The 22,393-nt window shown below is 40.0% G+C and overlaps 2 protein-coding genes across 2 annotated transcripts; one reads left to right on the top strand and one right to left on the bottom strand.

The window, feature by feature from the left end:
- Positions 1-1,662: 1,662 nt before the first annotated feature.
- slc2a5 (solute carrier family 2 member 5) lies at positions 1,663-10,484 on the top strand. Its single transcript, XM_072697012.1, has 12 exons — positions 1,663-1,707; positions 1,949-2,047; positions 2,141-2,298; positions 2,558-2,682; positions 3,299-3,451; positions 4,081-4,206; positions 6,361-6,548; positions 7,919-8,029; positions 8,155-8,256; positions 8,579-8,654; positions 8,889-9,016; positions 10,174-10,484. Exons 1-12 carry the CDS (start codon positions 1,663-1,665, stop codon positions 10,396-10,398), a joined length of 1,536 nt encoding a protein of 511 aa, XP_072553113.1. The 3' UTR covers positions 10,399-10,484.
- Positions 10,485-11,492: 1,008 nt separating this feature from the next.
- ca6 (carbonic anhydrase VI) lies at positions 11,493-21,930 on the bottom strand. The gene is made up of 10 exons (XM_072696822.1): positions 21,805-21,930; positions 18,371-18,553; positions 17,098-17,246; positions 16,846-16,941; positions 15,403-15,469; positions 15,151-15,308; positions 14,926-15,052; positions 14,750-14,833; positions 14,555-14,584; positions 11,493-14,008 (listed from the first exon to the last, which is right to left on the bottom strand). The coding sequence occupies exons 1-10, from the start codon at positions 21,878-21,880 to the stop codon at positions 13,395-13,397; spliced, it is 1,584 nt and encodes a 527-aa protein (XP_072552923.1). The 5' UTR covers positions 21,881-21,930; the 3' UTR covers positions 11,493-13,394.
- Positions 21,931-22,393: the final 463 nt, after the last annotated feature.

Below are 22,393 nucleotides of genomic sequence, written 5' to 3'. Positions count from 1 at the left end.
GGGCAATGGATCAGCTGTATGTCTGGAGCAGGAAGAATGAAGCATATCCTGAAAAGAACAGCCTGCCTACACTAAAGCATGGTGGTGGCTCGGTGATGCTCTGGGGCTGCTTTGCTTCCTCTGACACTGGAAACGTGCAGGGCAAGATGGGTTCAATCAAGTATCACAAAACCCTAGGAGAAAACATAATGTCTTCTGTGAGGACGCTGAAGTTCGGGCAGCATTACAACATTGGACCTCCCAACAGGACAGTGACTGAAACACAGATTCAACGTCCACCCTAGCCTGGTTTCAGAAGGAAAGATTCTGGAAGGAAGATTCTGGCAGCAGGTCATAACAGCAAATGAGTGCTCTATAAATACTGAAGATCATGTACTAAAGATTAAATACTAAAGTCATGAGGGGGTTGAATAATTCTGAGACTGCAGTCGTCATTAACTGTAAAATTAAATGTAATTTTGTGTTGAATTTGGAGAAAGTACTAGTTAGTTGTGTTGAGCTGCTTAAACTGTTCCTATTTGATTGGTTTATTACAAACAGCTGAAAGTTTGTACATTTTGCTAATAAACTTAATTCGCAATTGAGGTTGCAATGGAGTTTCATATTATTTACTGTATTTGAACAGCAGTTACTCCCAGTTGAACATAGCTTTACCTCAGTAATTTCACAGAGATTCTAAAATCCAACTTCTACTAGAAAATAAAAGCTTAAAAGAGGGAAAACCAGACTCTTAGCCTGGGGATAGTTCCGTAGTAAGGGTTGGCTTGGCTACACTACTGTCAGTCACTGTAGCTTTTACACATAGCTTTCCAAATATTTTTTTCCAGCTTTTATTGCAATTATTTTATTGTTTAGATGTGACTTTGGTTAATGAGATTAAAGATTGTTTTCATATGTCCAATTGAGTTAACTGTGTGACATTTGAGGCAGTTGATAGCTGATAGTCATATACATAAATGTTGATAAATGACAGTCAGCTCGGCACTGTTTAAATAAAACCTCTGTAGCCTGTTTATTTTATTTGTAATAAAATGTAATCTGCCAACATTATTGACGTAAAACTGGTCTCAGCATTAGTGATAAAAATTTCCACTTAAGTCGTGCCTGGTGACAAACAATCTCATGTGTGATGGTGCTTGTCGAGTGATCATAAGACCTCTTTGGTCAAATTCCATGGTCAGTAGAAAAGGACCCAGCATGCTTCTGTTGCCGTGGCCCTCTCTCACTGTCACTCTTGGCGAAGATGTCTATTGTGCCATTTCAAATAGACAGTGCAGTTATCAGTAGTATGAAGAGCCTTTATCTTACAAATTTATCCCATGTGTGTTCACCAACAATGGTAGCGTGTATGGAATCACTTTGTAATCCTAATTACATAATCTCTGGCACTGGTAATATAATTTATAAGTCTCGTATCGCCTTTATGGCCTCTTCAAGGTTGGTTCGGTTCTATAATTAAGTGCGTCCTTCTCACCTGGTGTGTGCATGGCTTTAACTTTATCACAGAATGACCAATGCCTGTATAAACGACTGTTTGGCAAATCCGCGCTGCTGCATGCCAAGCCCTGACTCCAATGTCCAAAGTGCATTCACAAGAAAACTACAACCTGTCTTGTTTTGTCCAGCTGTTCATAGTAGTGATTGCTGCTTAGAGGTAAAAGCATGGAGAAAGACATCTTTGTGGGAAAACAAGAGGAAAGGAAGGGGGTGAGTTTCTGGTTGCTTGTCATTATATTTGGTCCACTCATCCTTTATAACTCTCTTGCTTATCTTTTTTGCTTCTCATATTTAGACCAAAAAGGATTTACTTATTTATGTCTGAGAAACTGTTTAGATCCATGGTGAATGACGCACTGGACATTGGTCCACTCTAAACCAGTTTGGATTGGTCAGAGCTATACAATTTGTTTTAAGGGCTTCCTTTTGTAAACTCATGCTTTTCTTGCAGAGGTTGACCGTGGTCTTGGCCTTGGCTACCCTGATTTCTGCGTTTGGCTCATCTTTTCAGTATGGCTACAACGTGGCTGTGGTCAACTCTCCAGCCCCGGTACTGTCTCACAGCACTGCTTTATGAATAACACGATTTTTTGTATTTGTATCTAATCCAGTGTTAACAAATCCATATCAATCTGATTTACAGGACATGCAGAGGTTCTATGGCAGTGTGTATGAGAGCCGTAATTCCACACTTACAGACAGTGTTCAAACTCTGCTGTGGTCCCTCACCGTGTCCATGTACCCACTGGGTGGGTTCTTTGGCTCTCTCATGGTGGCTCCGCTGGTAAACAGCTTTGGAAGGTAATGGATCTCGCAGTTTCTTTTATTGCTATCATAACACTTCTCTGAAATGGAAACCTTATAGTAGAAGAAAAGACTGTTTATTCAGAGTCCTTTTGAACACATGTATCATGGAATGCACTACTTGGGAACCAACTCGGAAAAGACCAAGGACAGTCAAAGATGGGTCATTTTGCTCTATAGGCATATTCTATTTTTACGTGTCCCCTCTTTACCTGATGAATTTCTTTGACATATGACATATTATTTCTGCTTCTAGGAGAGGCACCCTCTTGTTCAACAATATCTTCTCTATTGTCCCTGCTATAATGATGGGCATCAGTGAGGTGGTGAACTCATTCGAGATCATTATCGTTGCTCGCTTCATAATAGGCATCTGTGCTGGTTAGTAGATCTTCACTCATTCACATTTGCCGACAAGTGTTATTGTGTAATTAACTGCAGCACTTTATTACTCATTTTTAAAAAAGGGTTCTTTAGAGACTCCAAGTGGTCCAGCAGACTAAGGCGCTGTCAATATGATCCAAGAATGGTTAGATTCCCAAGTGATGCTGCCTGCAATCAGTAGCCAGAGCCAGAGAGAGCACAACTGGCCTGGCTCTCTCTGTGTGGGTAGATGGTGCTTTCTCCCCTTATCACAATTAAGCGATGTTGGCACAGACATCTGTTAGCTGGTGTGGTGGAGCTGGGGACCTGTCACTTTTCCTCCAAGCACGTTGGTTGCCTGGTAGCAGTTTGGCATGAGGCAGTGGCTGGTCCTCATCCTCCCAATGATGGGAAGCATTCTATGTAATGGGGGAGAGTACTGATGAGTGGGTTTGTGATTGCTGTAATTTGTAATCTAAAATTGCTTCCCTGTTGTTATGTGTAAAGAACCCTTCTCATTACTATATAGAACCTGTTTATTAACCTTTTGTGTTTCTTTTTTCTATGTTATTGTAATGTTTATTGATGTATACACATAGAACATACTCTTCTACTAATCTGATTCTGATTCCAGGTCTTTCGTCTAACGTGGTGCCGATGTATTTGGGAGAGCTGGCTCCTAAGAATCTGAGAGGAGCCATTGGAATTGTGCCTCAGCTCTTCATCACTGTAGGCATCCTCACAGCTCAGGTGTTTGGGATCCGGAACATTCTGGGCAATGCCGAGGGTAAGGCGCCAGACAATGAGTTGAAGAATGAATGCAATAAGATAGTGCTGGTACGATTTCAGCCAATGCTTGCATTACTGAGTATCTCAGACAGAGTGTGTTGGGTGTGGGTTAACAAAATGGCAAATAACTATTTAAATAACTATTATTTCACATTGAGTTGTCTGTATTCAATATTGAGCAACTGGCTTTACTCAAGAACCCTCTGAGAACCCCTTTTGGAACTACATTTGCAAGTTCTTTAAACGTCTTTAAACATTTTCTTACACTCACACATTTTATGGCATTGCTGAAAGAATCCTGACACCTTTATTTTTAAAAGTGCACACAAGCATAAGCAGATACATATAATGCAAGACATTTTGTAAGACAAATTTTACTTAATTTCATTACCCAGATCTACCACACCATTGTGTAAATCCACACCAGACACACTATCCCAGTCATCTTGTGTCAGGTATTTGTATTGTGATTGAATGGCATTGTTTGCGATTTCACCTAATTGTATTGTTCACATGACTGACTCAGGTGTAACAGTTACAAAAATGTCTGGCCTATTCTTGTCTAATGTTAAGTGTGTATAAGCATGTCTATTAATGGAGCTATTGTGCTGTGCTGCCTCTCTGCAGGCTGGCCCATCATGGTGGGTCTTACTGGCATTCCTGCTCTACTGGAGCTGCTCCTCCTGCCCTTCTTCCCCGAGAGCCCCCGCTACATGCTCATCCAGAAAGGTGATGAGAAAAATGCCAGGAAAGGTACAAGCCATTTTCTTTTTGTTTTAGATATCAAGGTTGAAGTAGGGAAGAGGTGCTGATGTAGCATTTGGCTTCATAACTTCCTTCTAAGCAGCTAAAGATTTAAGAAGACTTAGCAGACTGCGGTATGACTGCCAACACTTTGACTAACTTAAACCCTTTAATAGGATTTTGAGAACCCCTCAGCATAATTTAATCGTTCGGTAAACTACATCATTTGAAGCTGTTTGATGTGAAATAGTATATTTAAGGCCAAAACTCTCTTTAGACATAACTATTGTAAACACGTCTCTTTATTATTCTGAATTATGAAACTTTTGGTGGAATTCCCCTTCAGTTCACTGAAAAACAAACCTGCATTTTAATCATGTTAAGACATTTAAACAGAAACTTCATTCAAGAGGTGAGCAAACGACACTAGCAAAAAGCTCATAAAACCCAAATATATACAGGCTTTGTTAAGATATGAGGATATAAATATTTTAATAAATCAGACAGGATAAGTTTTACATCTTTAGACAAGCACCTGGCATGTGATCATTTGCTGAAAGACATGAACGTGGTCCAAAGCGGAACTGATTGGGTTCCATGTGTGTTCTCTGAGCTCCGACCTGTGGGAAAAGATTAGATAAGTATGAGATATAGTATATGGGGGGGGGGGGGGGGGTATCTGACTAGATTTGACTTCAAGTAATATGACAATGGGTGTGACTAAGTGAACATGGCATGCGTGCTATTCTCCTTGTACAAACAAGTGAAAGCAGCAGTGTGGAAAAGTAGCTTGAATGTGGGAAAAGTCTTAACACCATCAGCAACAGGAATGCATTATTCGCTAACAGATGTGTCCAAGCATGTCTTTCTTTTATGGCCTACTACATACTCTCAATGCAGAGCCACTTGTTTGGTCTTCTGTTGAACTGCTTTTAGCATTCTCCCTGGAAGCTTTCATAGTCATGCTGAAACAAAGGTCTGACCAACATGTCATTTGTGAAAAATAAAGACAAAGATGATAGATATTATGACTCCATGATATATTGGCACCTACTGAAAAATCACTGATAATATCTTGTGCTTTTTTAGAAAGACACATTCTGGAAAGTGATGCCATGTTAAACATCCATTAAAGATAAAGGGGGCAGGGCTGAATAACAGATAAAAATACCAACTAGAATACCGTATCCTGAGTTATACCTTTGATTACCACCTTCTTTTAACAGTGAAACAGATCAAATATCTTCTTGTAATGGTGCCAATTTTTTAAGTTGACTGATAAATTGTAAATATGTGACTTACTGTGCAGAGGAAAAATGCCCAGACGCACTGGTAGAGGCCTATTTGCAACCCTGTTATTTTCCTCAGAATGAAACATGATGCTTTCCTTTTTACGAAGGAACAATAAGCTCTGTTTTGCTGGATTATGGTACTATGATGGTCTCACATAATCTGCATATAGTAGCACAGTCGCTCTGTCTTTTACAATGTGCTGATAGCAAGCTGAACAGATTGTATCAGTTTTAGCTTTTAGCCTTGCCTTTACCCACGTCCCAGGGTTTGGCTTTTTGAAGTCTTAGGGGTAAAAAAGAACAAAAACAGTGCTGTCCCATCTGATGTGTGTTTAGCTACAGTTTGGTAGTTGGAAAGGCAGTGATAGTTAAAGCTAGCATTGGTGAGTTTTACCATTTAGCCTAGTGTGGATCCCTGTTTGCTCCCCCTTGCTTCATCATGTGCCATGTTTGAACACCTCTTCGGCGGACACTGGCACAGGACTGTCGTCAGCCTTTACTTATTCCGTACATATTCTAGATGGGTCTGGCAGAGTCTGGTGGTAATATTTAAAATGGATTACTTATTAAAATTTATTTTCATAATATTTTTAAAGATGTTTTGATACTAGTATTGTTGATAATTATATTGGCATAATTTGCTCAGTACATTTTGAGCTTACATTTACATTTACATTTATGGCATTTAGCTGACGCTCTTATCCAGAGCGACTTCTTCACTCTTGTTGATGTCTAACTGTTTTTTAACAGGTTGCTTCACTTAGAAAAGAATTAACTGAACATAATTTACATTTGACAGCTGATATTCATAAAAGCCCATGAAACCCACCCTGTATGTTGCTGTGTGTGTGTGTGTGTGTGTGCTTTTCAGCACTGCAGCGTCTGCGGGGCTGGCAGGACGTGGGCGGGGAGCTGCAAGAGATGCGGGCGGAAGAGCAGTCGGAGCGGGCCGAGGGCCAGCTGTCCGTGCTCAAGCTCCTCACCTTACGCTCCCTGCGCTGGCAGCTGCTGTCCATTATCATTATGAACATGGGCCAGCAACTATCAGGAGTTAACGCCGTAAGCCTTGCCACTCATTCCTTTGATTCTCTTTTCATGTGCTCTGTCAGCAGTAGCACAAGTTATCATAGAAAAGGTTCATCAAACACTCATCCCTTACCCCAAGTGTAGGGAACCAACCAGGGCATGTTTAGTTTTAGGCATCTTTAAACGGCTGACCAGATAGCAGACGAGTTATGGTCCAGTTCTTGCCCTCACTTTAACTTCATTCAGCTCACATTCCACCAGACTTTGTCTGAATATGAGTACACAGCCACATCTGGCGACGTGTTTTGGCCAAATACAGAAATTATGTACAAAAATCTCACATAGTAGGCTGGATAAGGTTCACATGGGTCAGAATTCAAATGACATGATAAACCGTTTACGTGGCTGCTACAGCTGGGTCCATTTTGGTCCACAAAAAAATTTGGCCCTTCCCCCGGAATGCATCAACTGGACCATATTTGGATCAGAATCATCCGCTGCATTGGTATGGTAGCAATAATGAAAGATTATTCAAACTGCTATTGAGAATCATGCTTTAAGCAATCTATCTGTCTAGTCGTTTATACGCTATATGGACAAAAGTATTGGGACACCTCTTATTCATTGAATTCAGATGGTTCATTGCATCCGGTGTATCACTGACATCCAGCATGGTTCTGTATTAGGATGCCACCATTGCAACAACAAGTTAGTTTGTGAAAGTGCTTCCCTCCTACATACTCCACGATCAACTCTATGTGGTGGTATTGAAAAGTGGAAGCGTTAGGGAAAGACAGCAACTCAGCCATAAAGTGTCAGACCGCGTAATGTTACAGGGTAGGGTCGTCGAGTGCTGAGCTCAGAGCATAGTGCATAAAGTCTCCAACGCTCTGCTGACTCAATAACTGCCGAGTTCCAAACCTGCTGTTAGAGCTGCAAAGGTGGACCAACTCCATATTAATTCCTATAGATTAAGAATGGGATATCATAAAAGCTCCTGTAGGTGTAATGTATTGGTGTCCCAATACTTTTGACCATATAGTGTATGTGACATATAAATGTGCACAAAAGTATAAATATGCACATAGAAATATGCAACTGTTTGTAGCTTAGAGACATGCTTCCATTCGTATTTATACAAAATCCAGATGTCATGCATAGTCAGAAACCACAAAAGCAAGTCTGCTCAAGATTATACAACAACTCAGCATGATTCAGGCAAGTGGTGGAATATAAACTTCCATTAATTGTTACCTTGTTGCATAACATTACATTACATTAGCCTTGTAGCTTCAGTGCAACTACAGGCTACATTTTGACAAAAGGAAGACTGTATACATAGATTTTTTTTCTATTGCTTTAATTTGAGAACCTGCTGAGACTGAATCTGGGATCCTTTTCAGATCTATTACTATGCAGACAGCATTTTTGGTTCAGCAGGAGTGAATGACAATGACGTCCAGTATGTGACTGTGGGAACGGGCACTGTGAACGTCCTCATGACCTTCTCTGCAGTAAGCATTCTGCTCTCTCGTCTCGAACAACCCAAGACTGGTTTTGTCATTGCAAGTTGTGGCGAGTTTGTGATTCATTGTGGATGGCTGTTGTAAGAACAAGCGTGTTTTGTGCTGTTGCACAGGTGTTCATAGTGGAGGCCTCAGGCAGGAAGCTGCTGCTGCTGATTGGGTTCGGGATCTGTTGTGTGGCCTGCGTGATCCTCACCGTAGCCCTCAGCCTGCAGGTACAGAACTCACCACCACGATTCCAGCTTAAGACAGAGTCAAGGCTGCCTCTTTTTATTTGAAAGATCAAAATCAATTTCCCTTTATGTGGCTGCAGGCCCACTCCAGTAATAAATCTCACCTGACAGTGCAGTGTTATTGATGTCATAAATAGACCTGGACAGAGTTTAAACAGAACCAGCAGATTTGAACTCTGGAACAGAGATCACGCTGCTCTGGCGGCTCTCATACCAGGCAGCCTGTGTGTGTGTTTGTGAGTAACGGGGATGTTCATAAATGTGACAAATGATAACTGATAACAATCTGATGGCCTATCCACAGGACACTCTACACTGGATGCCCTATGTCAGCATCGCCTGCGTCATCATTTATGTCATTGGACACGCCATAGGCCCGAGTAAGTGCACATCTGGCATCATCTAAATTCATACAGTTTTAACTCTGAGGCTTTGCGAGCTACTTAAGAAGGAGCTGGTATGAAAGTGTTTTAAGGTGGATATAAACCAGACTGTAAAAGCTTTGGTCCATAAATTCACAGCCCACTGCCTCCCTGGAGTAGGAGTGTGTGGTGATAAAATGTGCTGGAAATGCTGCAAAAGCTGATGAAAGGCTATTGCTGCTCCCTTCACAGGTCCAATTCCCACTGTGATCACCACCGAGATCTTCAGGCAGTCCTCCCGGCCAGCTGCCTTCATGGTGGCAGGCTCTGTCCACTGGCTTTCCAACTTTACCGTGGGCCTGGTCTTCCCTTTCATGGAGGTCAGATTTCAGCTGCTTCTAAAATGTGTGATGTTTGATGACATCTAAGAACTTCAAACTGTATTTTCAGTCCTCCTTCTACAGTAATTACTGCCCATTTGCTACAATACCCTATTAAATTAAGATTAAGAAATGCAATTGCAGCCTTCATGTTCTCAGACTCCTGACCATGGAGAGCTGTAGTGTTGAAGGGGTTTGAACTTGATCTCTTTATGAACTTACAATTTTTTCTCTCGACACGCAGGCAGTCAGACAGCTGTGCCATTCTAGAGCTGCAAAGCCATGTACATTATTGTGTCCAAGAAAGAATGGAAGAGTACATTTCTGGGGTGGCACAACAGTCTAACTGCCTGGTCACCAACTGTGAGGAGATCATAAGCTTAAATCCAAGCAAAGGTCTCAGAATCAGATGGTGTAATGTGATAGTGATAGTCCTAATCTGCAAATAGGAATAGAAGGACTCAACATCATTTTAAGCAGTTTCAGCTTCAGCACCTTTATTAATGTTTCTGAAACGCAACTTGATACGCGTGATTGACCAAACTGAGATCCCAGACATTTTAGACATTTTTGGTAAGTAGAATGTTATGTGAATGCTCTGAATGTTACGATTTTCGTTTTCAGAACATTTAATCTGTTCTCTAGACGTTCCTGGAATGTTTTTAGTAAATGATTTCTGTAACGTTACAGCTTGACCTTTTTAGAACCTTCTAAAAACATTGCTGAATGTTCCTATAATGTACTCTACTAGCTAGGATGCAGAACTAAAGAACTGAGTTAGAAGAACTTTTACTAAACCGTAAACTAAATCAAAACTGTACTGAACTAAATCAACTCAGACGTAGTTGATGTAAAATTAGGCTACTATTTTAAGTTGGCCTGACTTTACATTTTTTCACAGTGCAGATTCAAATCCATTGTAACTATATTTTGTCCTTAAGGGTTAATGGTTAAACTCACAGAACACGTCAGATTATAAAAAGAATAAATACATGAGCAGTTGGTAGTTTGCGGGTTCTCTAATCACCTTTGAGAATCCTTTCAAGGGTTGAGATTTACTGAGCTGGCTAGACCCGCAGGGCCTCATCAAAGTCAGACTGAAGGAGCTAATGAGGAGGGCCGCACTGCTCATAGTTTCCATGTGTGTTTGCCTGCAGAAAGGACTCGGGGCCTACAGTTTCATCATCTTTGCTTTCATCTGCCTCGTCACACTCATCTACATCTGGGTGGTCATTCCAGAAACTAAGAACACCACCTTCCTGGAGATCAGCAAGCTGTTCGCTAAGAGGAATGGGGTGGAGATTATGGTGGAGTCTGATGAGAGTAAGATGAAAGAAGCTGAAGTGAGAGATGACAAGCAGGATGCAATTACAACCTTCTGAAAGCCGACTGGCTCATCATTGGGGACTAAGTGCTTCTTTATGTCAGAGCTTTGGTGTAAGTCTGAAGCTCAGAGGCCTCTTCTGGATTCAGATGATTTGTGTTAGACCTCCATTAATTCGCTGCCACTTATGTATGTGTTTTTATTAGTACATTGGGCTTGTCCAGAGAGACAGCTTATATACAAACTATATAGGTTAGCAGGAGTTAAATGGCTCTGGTCTGCTTCTTGTACATCATAGAGACCATCAACAGAAACCTTAATTATGTGTTTGACACGGACTGTAAAAATGCACCTGAGAGCTGATGGCGAATAGCCAGCATAATTATAGTACAAGTGCAGTCTTCTAGCATTCGGTGTGTAAATAGTAATTTTACAAGCAGTGTAGTCTAGGATTAGCACGTGGAGCACCCAGAGGAGTTCTAAAATCAGAGAAAGCAAAATGTAGAGTAAAACCTGATAACGTTCAGAGGATGGGCAAAGGAGTTCTGATTTAGTTTTGGTTTTATTCTTTTATTTTGAAAGCTAAGTATGTACATGTTCTGTGTTAAACATTATGCTATCAAAATATGCTAATGAAGTTAAATGAACGCATGCAGATTTGTAGACACCCCCTAATAAATGCATTCTGTTACTTTTAAGTTGCCCCCACTGCTGACACAGATGAGCAAATACACCCACACAGCTTTTCTAGTCCCTGTAAAGAAGTATTACCAAAAGAATAAGATACCAGACGTGGACTATTCAGGTATAAAGCCCCCAGCATTGAGCTGTGGAGCAGTGGAACTGTGTTCTCTGGAATTATGGTGCGCCATGCATTACTTTTGGGATGAGTTGGGGAGTTAAGGATGGGGTGGGGTGGTAATCATCCAACATCCTGACCTCACTAATGCTCTTGTAACTAAATGCAATCAAATCCTCACAGCAATGCTTCAGAATCCAGTAGAAACCTTCCCTGGACAGTAGCGGGATAAACTCTTTTTCGATTTTGGAAAAAGCATTTAATGAGCAGGTGTCCCAATACTTTAGTCCATATAGTGTATGATGTTTTATGTATTGTTTTTTGTATGCAGTAAAAACACATAAGATGTGATATAAGAGAAACAAAATGAAGTTTATTGAACTGATGTAGATATGATTTTTTATTTGAATACAAAACACACAATACGTTTATGATCTGACACATTTAAAGTACAAGCGATATCACACTCCAAAGAACCACACTGGTTAGTGGTTCATAGAGATAGAGCACATTCAGAACTGAACAGAGCACCGCAAGTGAAATGCATTCAATCTAGTGATGCTTATATGGAGTTGTGCTGATAATTGTCTGGTACTGACAACAGTAACATATACCTGATACTTGTAGTTCCTATATGAGGTGCAGAAGTATAAGATAAGGTTAAATGATTTGGGAGGTTGATTGATTTGACCTCGCCATGATATGGCAAAAGGAGCCATGTCCTTAACTGGAGCGACTTACAGTGGTAGGAGTCTTAACACTAACAGCCTAACACTAGGGGTGCATGATTATATCAGAAATATATATATATAGAGTTATTATTGAGTGATGCCATAGAAAAACTACTGCTGTACTAATTTAAAGGTTCTGCACACTCACACTTCTCTATTACAGACATGGTTCTTTAGGGAAGCAAAAGTGGCATCACTCAAAGAACCATTTGCAGTACCATTATTTTTAAGAGTGTAGTAGCATTGTGCGATCGGGGATTCCTAGCTAATGCATGGGAATCGGCAGCAAATTGGAGGTGTGAGAGTTAGACAGAATCTTTACAAATAAATCATTAATGAATCGTGAACATTTCTGACAAATCCAGGTAGATTCAGTCCCAATATGTACAATGTTTTTGCATTGTATTGACATCAGCACATATGTATAATTTTTAAAAAATGAATATCGGTTTCTATTAGTGGTGTAACAGACCACAAAACCCACGGTTTGGATCAGATCATGTTTTTTGAGTTACAGATCAGATCATTTTTCATATCAGCAAAAAAGAAAAAGAGAGAAAAATGTGAGTAATTTTAGCTTTCAGTATGAAAGTATTTTGTGTTACTGCTTCATTTAATAGTGACTCTTATTTTGACACCTTTTTATTTTGACACACCTTGTTTGTTCATTTGTATCGGTGACTTAGTTTGTCACAGACTGTTTGATTGTTTTAGTGACTCTTACTTTGACATGGCCTGTTGGTTCATTTGTATCAGTGACTTAGTTTGACAGTCTGTTTTTTTGTAGTAGTGACTCTTATTTTAACACAGTCTGTTTGTGATGTAGAGGTTGAGTGGAGCGATTGCCTCTTGTGCTGTATTTGAATTTTTTTATTCTTTTCCACAGGAAACCTTAATAGTTGAGGCTTGTGTTCTGAGGTTAGACCTACTTGCAGATTTCTCCTTTCTCACTCAGCCCGTGTCCATATGAGACTTCCACTCCTCACACTAATAGAACTCTGCTCTCCATTCAAACTCCAGAGTGACGTCACTACAGATGTGTGGCCGTGCTAGATGTGCAGCCTTGTGGCTCTTGTGGCACGTTAACAAACCGTACCGATTTTATCCACACACTCACACGACCCTTTCACGTGACACGTTTATGTGATCGACAGCTGCTCGGTCTGCGCGTTTTTACTGCAACTCTGCGTCAAAATTGGGGTCATTATTACTGTAAACTGTAACACGACTGTAAAACTGTCCATGTGCGTCCCGAACCGTGGGGGAAGATCCATTACAGTAGTATCTACCCAGAATTCCCATATTCCAATTCCCATCCCGAATGTTATTCATTGTTCCATCTATTTCATTGAGCTTGAGATGAATGGAAGTTTCCAAACCAGTTATTTGATTGAGATTATCAGCATAGTCATTTGAAATTCCTATAATAATAATAATAATAATAATAATTTTTCCATTTATCATCTAATAATATATCAGCTACTGATACATTGTGCACCCTATTTGAATCCATTTGTCAGTAGATCAGGTGCACTTGTGTTCATTCTCCAGCTGAACTCCTCCATACAGGCCCATGCGCGTAATGCCCCAGCTCAGCACGTTGCCTTTTCCCACACTGGTCTCACAGCTCATCTGCTCCTGAATCTCTTCAGCGCTCAGCACGTAATCCCACATGTTCACCTCCGTCATTTGTCCGACGAACGCGTCCGAGTCTGAGATGCCCAGGTAGCCATCCTGGTCCTTCCCGAGGATAAGGACACCGCCAGGTCTAATGGTGTACCCCGCTCGCAGGTACTGCTCATCTCCCACAACACCATTGATCCACACTTCTGCCCCTCCAGTATGAGAGGCCCAGGTCACACAGTAGTGTGCCCAGGTGTGGGCGTGGAGCGAATGGGGCAAGTTGACAAACTCGTTTCCGATCCACAGACCAATCTCGTAGCCCATGGTGATCGTCAGCTCGTTGTCATTACCAGAGCTGGAGTAGGACAGCACGGTGTGCACGGGACGGGGACGCATGTGCAAGTTCATGCAGGCCGTAAAGGAGTGGAGGCTCATGGAGTGAGCCACGTTGACCACAGCGTAGCTTCCAAGCTTGTTCTCAGGGAAGTGTAGAACCAATGGGTATATAGCCTGATCTGAAATTACAATGTTAACGAAAGGCCCTGTTAATGTTAATGTAGAATCCTATATGGTTCTTGACATTTCAATGGTATTAAACCTTATTTAACTTTATTTGAATTTAAGTTAAGTTATCTTAACTTAACCATCACCTTCATTTTAAAAATGACATATGGAAAGTGCATTTGTGGTGGAAAGGAGGTTCTTCAACATTTAGGTTCTTTATTCATAGCTCATATATCACATATAGATCATATTCATGTCATAATAACCATCAGCCACAGACCAAATAGTCATCAAAATGTAAAAGTCTTTAACCTTTAAACTATACAAAAAAGTGTATTTAAAGGTCCTGTCAAACATTCGAGAAGAACCTTTCGTACTCTAAGAAGTTCTTGAGGGACCAAGAGCTGTTCTTGGTGCACCCAAGGATAAATTATTCTTTAAAGAATAATCTTTAGGGAACCACAGGTGAAACCTAAGGGATTTTTCAAAAGTTGATGTCCAGCTATACATTGCAACCTCAAGAATCATAAGAAAATGAAAAAACTACTGGCGCTTACCCTTGCCTCTAGGTCTGAAATCTCCAGCGTCTGAATGGAAAGCGAGGCAACAACAGGTTAGAATGCTTTGCTTTGTGAAATGACTAAACATTATATCTCCAAAAAAAGCTTAGACAGGAGTTCTGTAAAAGTGAATTACTGTAAAGTCCTTTATTCCCTGAAGACAGACAGAACAGATAGTACTGTGAGTAATACCTGAGTGTATATGTTTGCCAAGAGAGGTGATCATGCTTTCAATGTTCGAAAGCTTTGACTCGATCTCTTCTTGCCTACAAAATGCTGTGAAGAAAAAGAAATAACGACAAACACTGCTGAAATTTGACTGTCATTTCTCCAATAAAATAAGCTGAAATGTGAGTCAGTGTACTTACTTCCTTTGCCCAGACGAGGGATGAAGGAGGACTGCACCACTCGGTCATTCAGAGGTTGAGCCATGCGGTAGTCATTCCACAGAGTCTTATTCTCAAGGTCCATAAGAGTGCTCTCCAGCTTCCTGATCTGTGGGTTTCGATCAATAAGCATTCATTGGTCAACAGTGTAGCTGGGAACGTTAGAAAAGATGCAGCATGGCCGCATGTCAAGGGGAGATGAAGTACCTGGTTGTGGGAGAGGGTGATAGGAGTATCAAACACAGTCCACAGAATGCTCTCGAAACACGGCGGAGTCGTGAGAGAGCCCTCATATCTGAAGAAATTGGAGAGGTTTTCTGGGAGCATGGAGCGCACATTCAGAGTCGAAATATTCATAGACTGCCCTGAAAGGAGTTACAAGGAGGAAGAGTGTACAGCTGAAGTCAATCATGAACATGCTGACATGAAATATCTGCTGCATGCCTTTATATCAGATACCTGCATATCTGACTTTCGCCAGGTTGTTGATGAATTCGCTGTAGTAGGTGTTCTCAAAATGCCCATCCTAGATAAAAGCAAAATAACACATCAAAGCCCAGTGTCCCTTCCCAAGATAGGTAGTGTGGCAAAAATATTACATAACATTTTATATTACATATATTAGACACTGCAATGATACACAATGTGAAGGGACATGGAAAGGTGTTCTAAGTTGAGTTAGGGCTCCTTAATGTAATATTAATTTGTAGTGGCGGCCAATCACGGTAAAGCTACTAGCTGAAGGTTTGAACACACACCATATAAAAATATAATGTATTAGAAAATGAAGGATATTATGTTAGTTGAATTTTTATGTTTAACTTTTTGGGGCTCATGACTAGTTCACAACTTTATTCTGGACTCTACCTGCTTGTGTTCTAGTGATAAACACCCACCCTAAAAGAAGCATATGCAGGTCTATTCTATGCTCATTTGAATATTTTTACAAATAATTTTCAGTTATTTCACTACACCAAAACAATCCTGAAATTCCGGGAGTGCTGCAGCCCCCTTAGCACCCCTATTTCCTGCATCCCTGGCTATGAGTTTTGATATTTCACTTTTGAGGTTTATTTCATTAGAACAGACAAAAAAATACTAAATTAAAAACACTCAACTCTGCAGTAATTCCAGTTAAACTACAGTAGTTCCAGCTAAGTGTGCTGTCTTTGTAATGAAACCTGATAGTTATATGTGATAAGCTCAGTCAAGCGTATTGTAACAACTTATTATGACACAGATAAATATTACCCTTCGTTAGGCTGATAGGTTAATACAAATCATTGTATTATTTTAGAAGTCAAATCAATGCTAAAAGCATGTTTTTTTGTTGTTTTTTACCACAGCACTAGCATGAGCTATGAGCTGCAGATTGACTACATATCTGAGCTGAGGAGAAAGCCTGTGGCAGTACTGCAAAGGCACTGACCCACAACAGATAAGCACTAACTGTGGATGACCTGCATTTATTCCTCTTAGACTAAAAGGATGGACACAATGGCTGGATCAATGGCCCCACTGAGTGTAGCAATCCTAATGCATCATTATGCCATGGCTTTTTTGGCGAGTGTGCCTGGTCTACCATTACCACGTCATAGTAATGACAAAAACTGTGAAATCTTGAAGTCTGAGCTATTTTTAAATTAATGTAATGAAATTATACAGGTTTAAACATCTTGTTGACATTTAACATTGCCTTCTTTTTGTGTACATGTGCATTCAATTTATCAGCAATGCTACTTCCACAAGATGGCAGTGTTGTACTCTAGTGGATTTATTGTGAGTTTATTCTTAATGCAGAAATAAATTAACTAAACGTTCATTTAAAAGGGGAGGATTTATTATGGTTATAAAACAGTTTAAAGGCTAGAATGACATATTAGACATTTAGAAATATCTCACCTCATAGAAAAAGGCTAGGACTGCCAGACCATCAGGTTTATCCACAGCCTCGTCAAAGCTCTTGTATTTTTCAGAGTTGTAGTGGACCACGTGAAGCTGTGAAACATACCAGAATCAACACAGACCATAAGAATAGAGCACAGTTATGCCAGCAGCAGAACTGTTGTTGAGCATCCCTTGCACCAGATTTACAACTCTTGTTCTTGTACTGACCTCAGAAGGTAAAAAATATATATATATAAAATATCTCACTTCTGCCATGTAACGGATGCCATCCAGAGTGTGTTCAGCTCCACTGGCCTCCAGGTCCCATCCACCCCAATGCAGGTGCATTTGTACAGCTGTGTAGCGGTTTGGCAGGCCCTTTGTTATCATCATAGTGGGGGGGAGGTTGATTTGGACTGTGGACACAAAAGAGAAGGAAGCAAGTCAGAGCATAGCAAAGCTCTTAAATCTGAAGACGTGGGTGAGGCTTTCTGGAGAAGTAGCATTCAGGAATTGGCATGAGGGAGATTATTCAAAGTGAGCAATATAGAAAGTTCTTTGTATTAAGACAGGCTTATAAAATCTAAATATCAAATATTTTCTACAGTGAACCTTAGGACATAAGGACAACTAACACAAATATCAAAACACAGAGTCTAGTATGGGTTCAGACATTACATCGAAAGCAAGAAAACATGTCAGAGTGGATCAGAGTGGATAAACAATCAGAGTGGATCAGATAAGCTTTACCAGGTGCCTGATTTTCATGACTTTCTGGCTTTTTATACATGACAAAACTCACAATTGATTACACAATACCAACACTGTTAAAAGTACAAGATCCTTAAGGAACTTTTGAAGGTTCTTCAATTTAAAACTGTGGAGGAACTTTCAAGAAATGCTTTTTCTTCTAAACCTTTTTTTTTGAAGGTCCATCCACAGTTTTACGTGGAACTTACACTTTTAACAGTGATAAACTTATACAAAAGCATTGTGAATGTTTGCAATAAATAAATACGAACTTCTACTAGTATTTCTGCTTTTCTAAATAGATTGGCTGGACCGGAGGTGCCTGACATGCATCATCACCAGAACACTCAAAGCCCTGAAAGTGCTGGAGGGAGGGACACTTATGGGGGCAGCACAATAACTGACCATGTATGTCCATCTCAGCTCAGCTAGCATTTGTCCACGAGGGGTTGGGATATGGCTCATATATCTTCAGTCAAGTCCTTCTATGATTAATTTATAATTGAAACCAAGTGTTTATCTTACAGTATAATGTTACAGTAACTGTCAGTGGAACTAATTTCCATGTTCTCTCAGGGTAATCTTAGGCTGCTTTTATCTAATCTGTTTATCTAAAGTTGGATTTGACCTTACCCTTAAATAAATTAATGTCCATGTACCCAAAAAAATTAAATCCTCCAGTTCTGGGCCTTCTCTGGTACAATCATAACCAAACCCTAATAACTTTCACATTGAGAACCGTGTACAGAAACATTAGCCCCCTTTAGCCTGAGTGAGCTGAACTCTTTACCAGAGTGACCATTGTTGGTCATGAGGAAGTTGCCATTGTTGACCTCTCCATATCCAGTGAGCTCCAGCTGCAGCAGGTGGGGGTTGAAGCGCACTGACCGCCTCTGGATGTCAATGGGGGACTGCTTGCGACCTCCACAGGATGAGTAATTTTCAGCCCAGTGCATCTGGTCCAAAGCCCCCTCTGTGCAAAGAGGAAAAAGAAACACAGACACTTTTTGAAAGGGAAATGGTTCAGATCAAGATAATAGATATAAGCAGTCATGGTTCTCAAAGTGGGGAACTCAAGGGGTCCGTAATGTACAATTGCAAATGTTTGCAGTCTGTTTTAGTGAGAACTGTGATAGTACTTGTACTCCTATCAGTGGTACTGTAGATATTTGCCTGCTATTATCTCTAACATGGCTAAAAGCATCTGGACTTAATGAATACTATAATTGGGTTGGATGGTGGCCCACCAGTAACATGTTGTTAAGGGTTCCCAAATATTCAGAAACGGTCCTGAGATCACCATAGCTCAGTTACGTCACCACCCCTGTGGCCCCTGTGGCCAACCCTAGGTACACATCACTGCCTTTAGCAATCAGTTAACCCTTGTCTAGTCTTAACATCCAAAGACAATCTATGTACCCTGATAATATACACCTTTCATGGATGTATGAAAGTAAAGGTGTTTTGCTTTCTCTAATGTTGGTGTCACTAAATTACAAGAGAAACAAGGTTTCTCTGCTGTTAAACATAGTGGCGGGTCATTTTTTTTACCCTTAAGACAGACATTAATGAAAGACTACTGTTAGTGCCTGTGAACAGGTAGTGTTGTTCTCCAGCTCAAAGAACAGTAATACTCAGATTTAGTTCACCTTAGGCCTGACATTTTTGGGCAACCAACAGCTGTGCTTTCTGTACCTCAGTCTTCATAAAGCTACAAATTAATGCAATTCTCTGTTATTGTCTGGCGATATGCAAATTGCCTGAGGCTGAATTTCAAATAACTCCAATCACCCTAGTAACTTCATATTTATCCTTTTAAAGGGTGGTTCCAAACCACAGTGAATGAAAATTCAAACAGGGAACTATGGTTAATCACTTCGGATGAAGTTCAGAGGAAAGTTTACCCATCAGTCATAGCATGTAAATAGAAGTACGCGTTGTTTTGTGTTTGATGATGCTGCTGCTGCAGGACGTTCCGAATGAGGGTGTTTAAACAACTGCAGTTTCCGTTCACCCACACCCCGTGCTTACTGTGTAGGGATTATAAGGGTACTACTATAAGTAATGGAACAGAGCTTATGGGTTTTACACCGAAACAGTGCAGTAAATGTTAAATAGGGAGTGATGAAGCTATTGGCTGAATCCCAAATGGCTTTCTATTAGACTCATAATGCACTATTTGGGCGCAGAAGTCAAATTAGGGAGCCTAAGATTTTATTTGTGGGAAACGATTGCCATTTCAATATATGAGAGTTAATGACTCAGGGCTTTTTGCCTTTTGTCTGTACTGTGTGGGAAAGACTCTCAGCCCCCTGCTCACAGCACTCTGATGTTTTAAACCAAAGTCTGGCCTGTGGTTGAGAACTGTCAGCGTTCTGGCAAGCATGGTAGATATAACACGTTTAAAATAGGATATATGGCCAGTTAACCATTTATGGCTCTTAAAGTTCACTGTGATGGCTAATATCTGGTGTTTTTGTTATGCAAGACAGCTAAGGTGACAATGCATAGGGCCTACTAGACCTTCATGCCTTGTAAAAAAGATCTATAATAAAACTTTAATAATAAAAATTTCTTGTGTACTACGGGATACTGTACTAGTACAGTGTAAAAACAATAAGATTAGTCAGTTCAGTCTATACAAATGTGGTTGCAAGTAGTGGAAACAGTTCTGTTCAAATCAAATTAACATTTTAATTAATATAAAATAAAATATGTACAAGCAACAAACAAAAGCAAAGCACCCTGTTCCACTTCACAGTGTAGTATAGACTTAAGTATGAGGTGCAAAAAACGTTTCTTTAAGCTATGCCATAGAAAAAACACTTTTGGTTCCCTAAAGATCCACATTTGTAACCTTTGACTTAACGAACTTGCAGCTTCACGTAAAGGTTATTTACCAATTTAAAGGTTGCTCACACTTCTTTTAGCAAAGATGGTTCTTTAGGGAACCAAACAAGGTTATTCTATGGCTCATCATTTAAATCCTTTTATATCCCTTTTATTTTTAAGAGTGTAGACCTTTAAGACAATGTTATACATCATTTTCTATACAATTATAAATGCTTAAATAAACTGCTTAAATGGTGTGTTGTGAGGTGACCAAAATTCAATACCAGATAGATAGATCACTTTATTTATCCCACAGGGAAAGTCAGTCAACATCTAATGTCAACGTCAATTTGATGTAGAATTGTGACGACAGCTGACGTTGCTTTTTGTTGGTTCTAAGTTGTAATTTGAAGTAATTCCAACGTCTTCCAAACATCATGTGTCAACATCATATTGACGTAAAATACCAATATTTAGTTACATAGTTGGTTGGTTAAACCCAACATCTGTTAAACATCATCAACGTAAAATTCAAAGGATGTTAGCTGCTGTGGGTTTTAAACCGTTGTTGGTGTTAAGTAACCAAAAATCAACATCTTTTTAATGTTGGAGAATGAGATCAACCCAATGCTGGTGTTGGATGGTTATGTGACTTTGATGCCCATGAAAATTCAACATCTGTACAACGCTGGGTTTTGACGTTAACCCAATGTTTCATATTCGACTAAAATTAAACGTCTGTCTGACGTTACAGTTCATTTAGAGTTAAACTGATGTCTGGCCCTTGCTGTATTTAATCAGCATTCTGAATCTGAAGGCATTACTACAGATCTGCATAAGAGAATATTATTCATAATATTTTTAGATTATATTTTACATTAAAAAACAAAAAAAGACTTTATTAAAGAATTGTTTGATTTCAACTTGTGTCTAGAATTAGTCAAAACATGTCTTAATAAATGCAAAAATACAACATGCATACTGGACACTCCTGATGGTTACTGGTGTACTCCTTTAAACAAAGCAATGGAAGAGAGAGTAGAATAATCTGAAGCAGTTTTAGTGAGAAATGAATGGCTTTGGCTTCAGTGTTTATTATATTACACAACACACTGCCTCTTACTACCTGCTGAACCCCCATAACTGAGAGTGGCTGCTTCTTCACTCTCAGACATGCTGTTTGTTGTTCATAGACAACACACTCTTTGTGTTATCATTATTTATTTTAACACAATGATACGCAGGTCACCTTAAACAGCGAATCTCTGTTCTCTCCCACAGAATGAGAAAGTGACTGAGACACATTTGCATTAAGAACATCAGATCAACGTTAAAAGCCACAGTAAAACCATGTAAATTAAAGAGTCTGCTCACAACATGTTCTCTACTCACCCTGATATGTCCAGTGTACTCCAGCCAAGGCAAAGCCCACCGAAACCAAATTTATCAGCAGGTCAAACAGCTCCATTCCCCGGCTGTGTGTGTGTGTGTGTGTGCGCGCGCGTGCGTGTGTGTGGCTCAGTCTTGACCCAGAGCCGCTCTGCTCAGTAAAGCAGAGCTCTGCCCTCTGGGACGCAGGCCCAGTTATCTTTCCCGCCCGTATTCCGACAAGCCCCGCCCCCTGTGCTGGGATTGGCTATTTTCTTTTGCTTATTTAGAAAGAATACAGTAATACTGTTTCCCCTAAAGTCATCTTACACTCAAAATTACCCTTTTCTTTTTTTTTTTTGTCCCTTGTCAAATTAAGCATGAATCATCATATCATGTCATTTAAAACACCAAATTTTACAAAATTCTTGTTTTCGTTTTTTAAAATGTATGTCACCACAAATTATTAGTTTATTTAATGATAGCAATATGCACGAGTAAATGCTATTTAATAAATATAGTATACATAAGTTCCCATATCACCTAAAACAATCCCCTCACTTTGTGAAAGGACAGTGGGATGTAGTGTGTAGTAAACATCGCTGAAGTGTGT

Source organism: Salminus brasiliensis, chromosome 14 (assembly GCF_030463535.1).
Source record: "Salminus brasiliensis chromosome 14, fSalBra1.hap2, whole genome shotgun sequence".
Classification (NCBI taxonomy): Eukaryota; Metazoa; Chordata; class Actinopteri; order Characiformes; family Bryconidae; genus Salminus; species Salminus brasiliensis.
The sequence above is the reverse complement of the archived record's forward strand: the minus strand, read 5'-3'. Positions and strand labels throughout refer to the sequence as shown.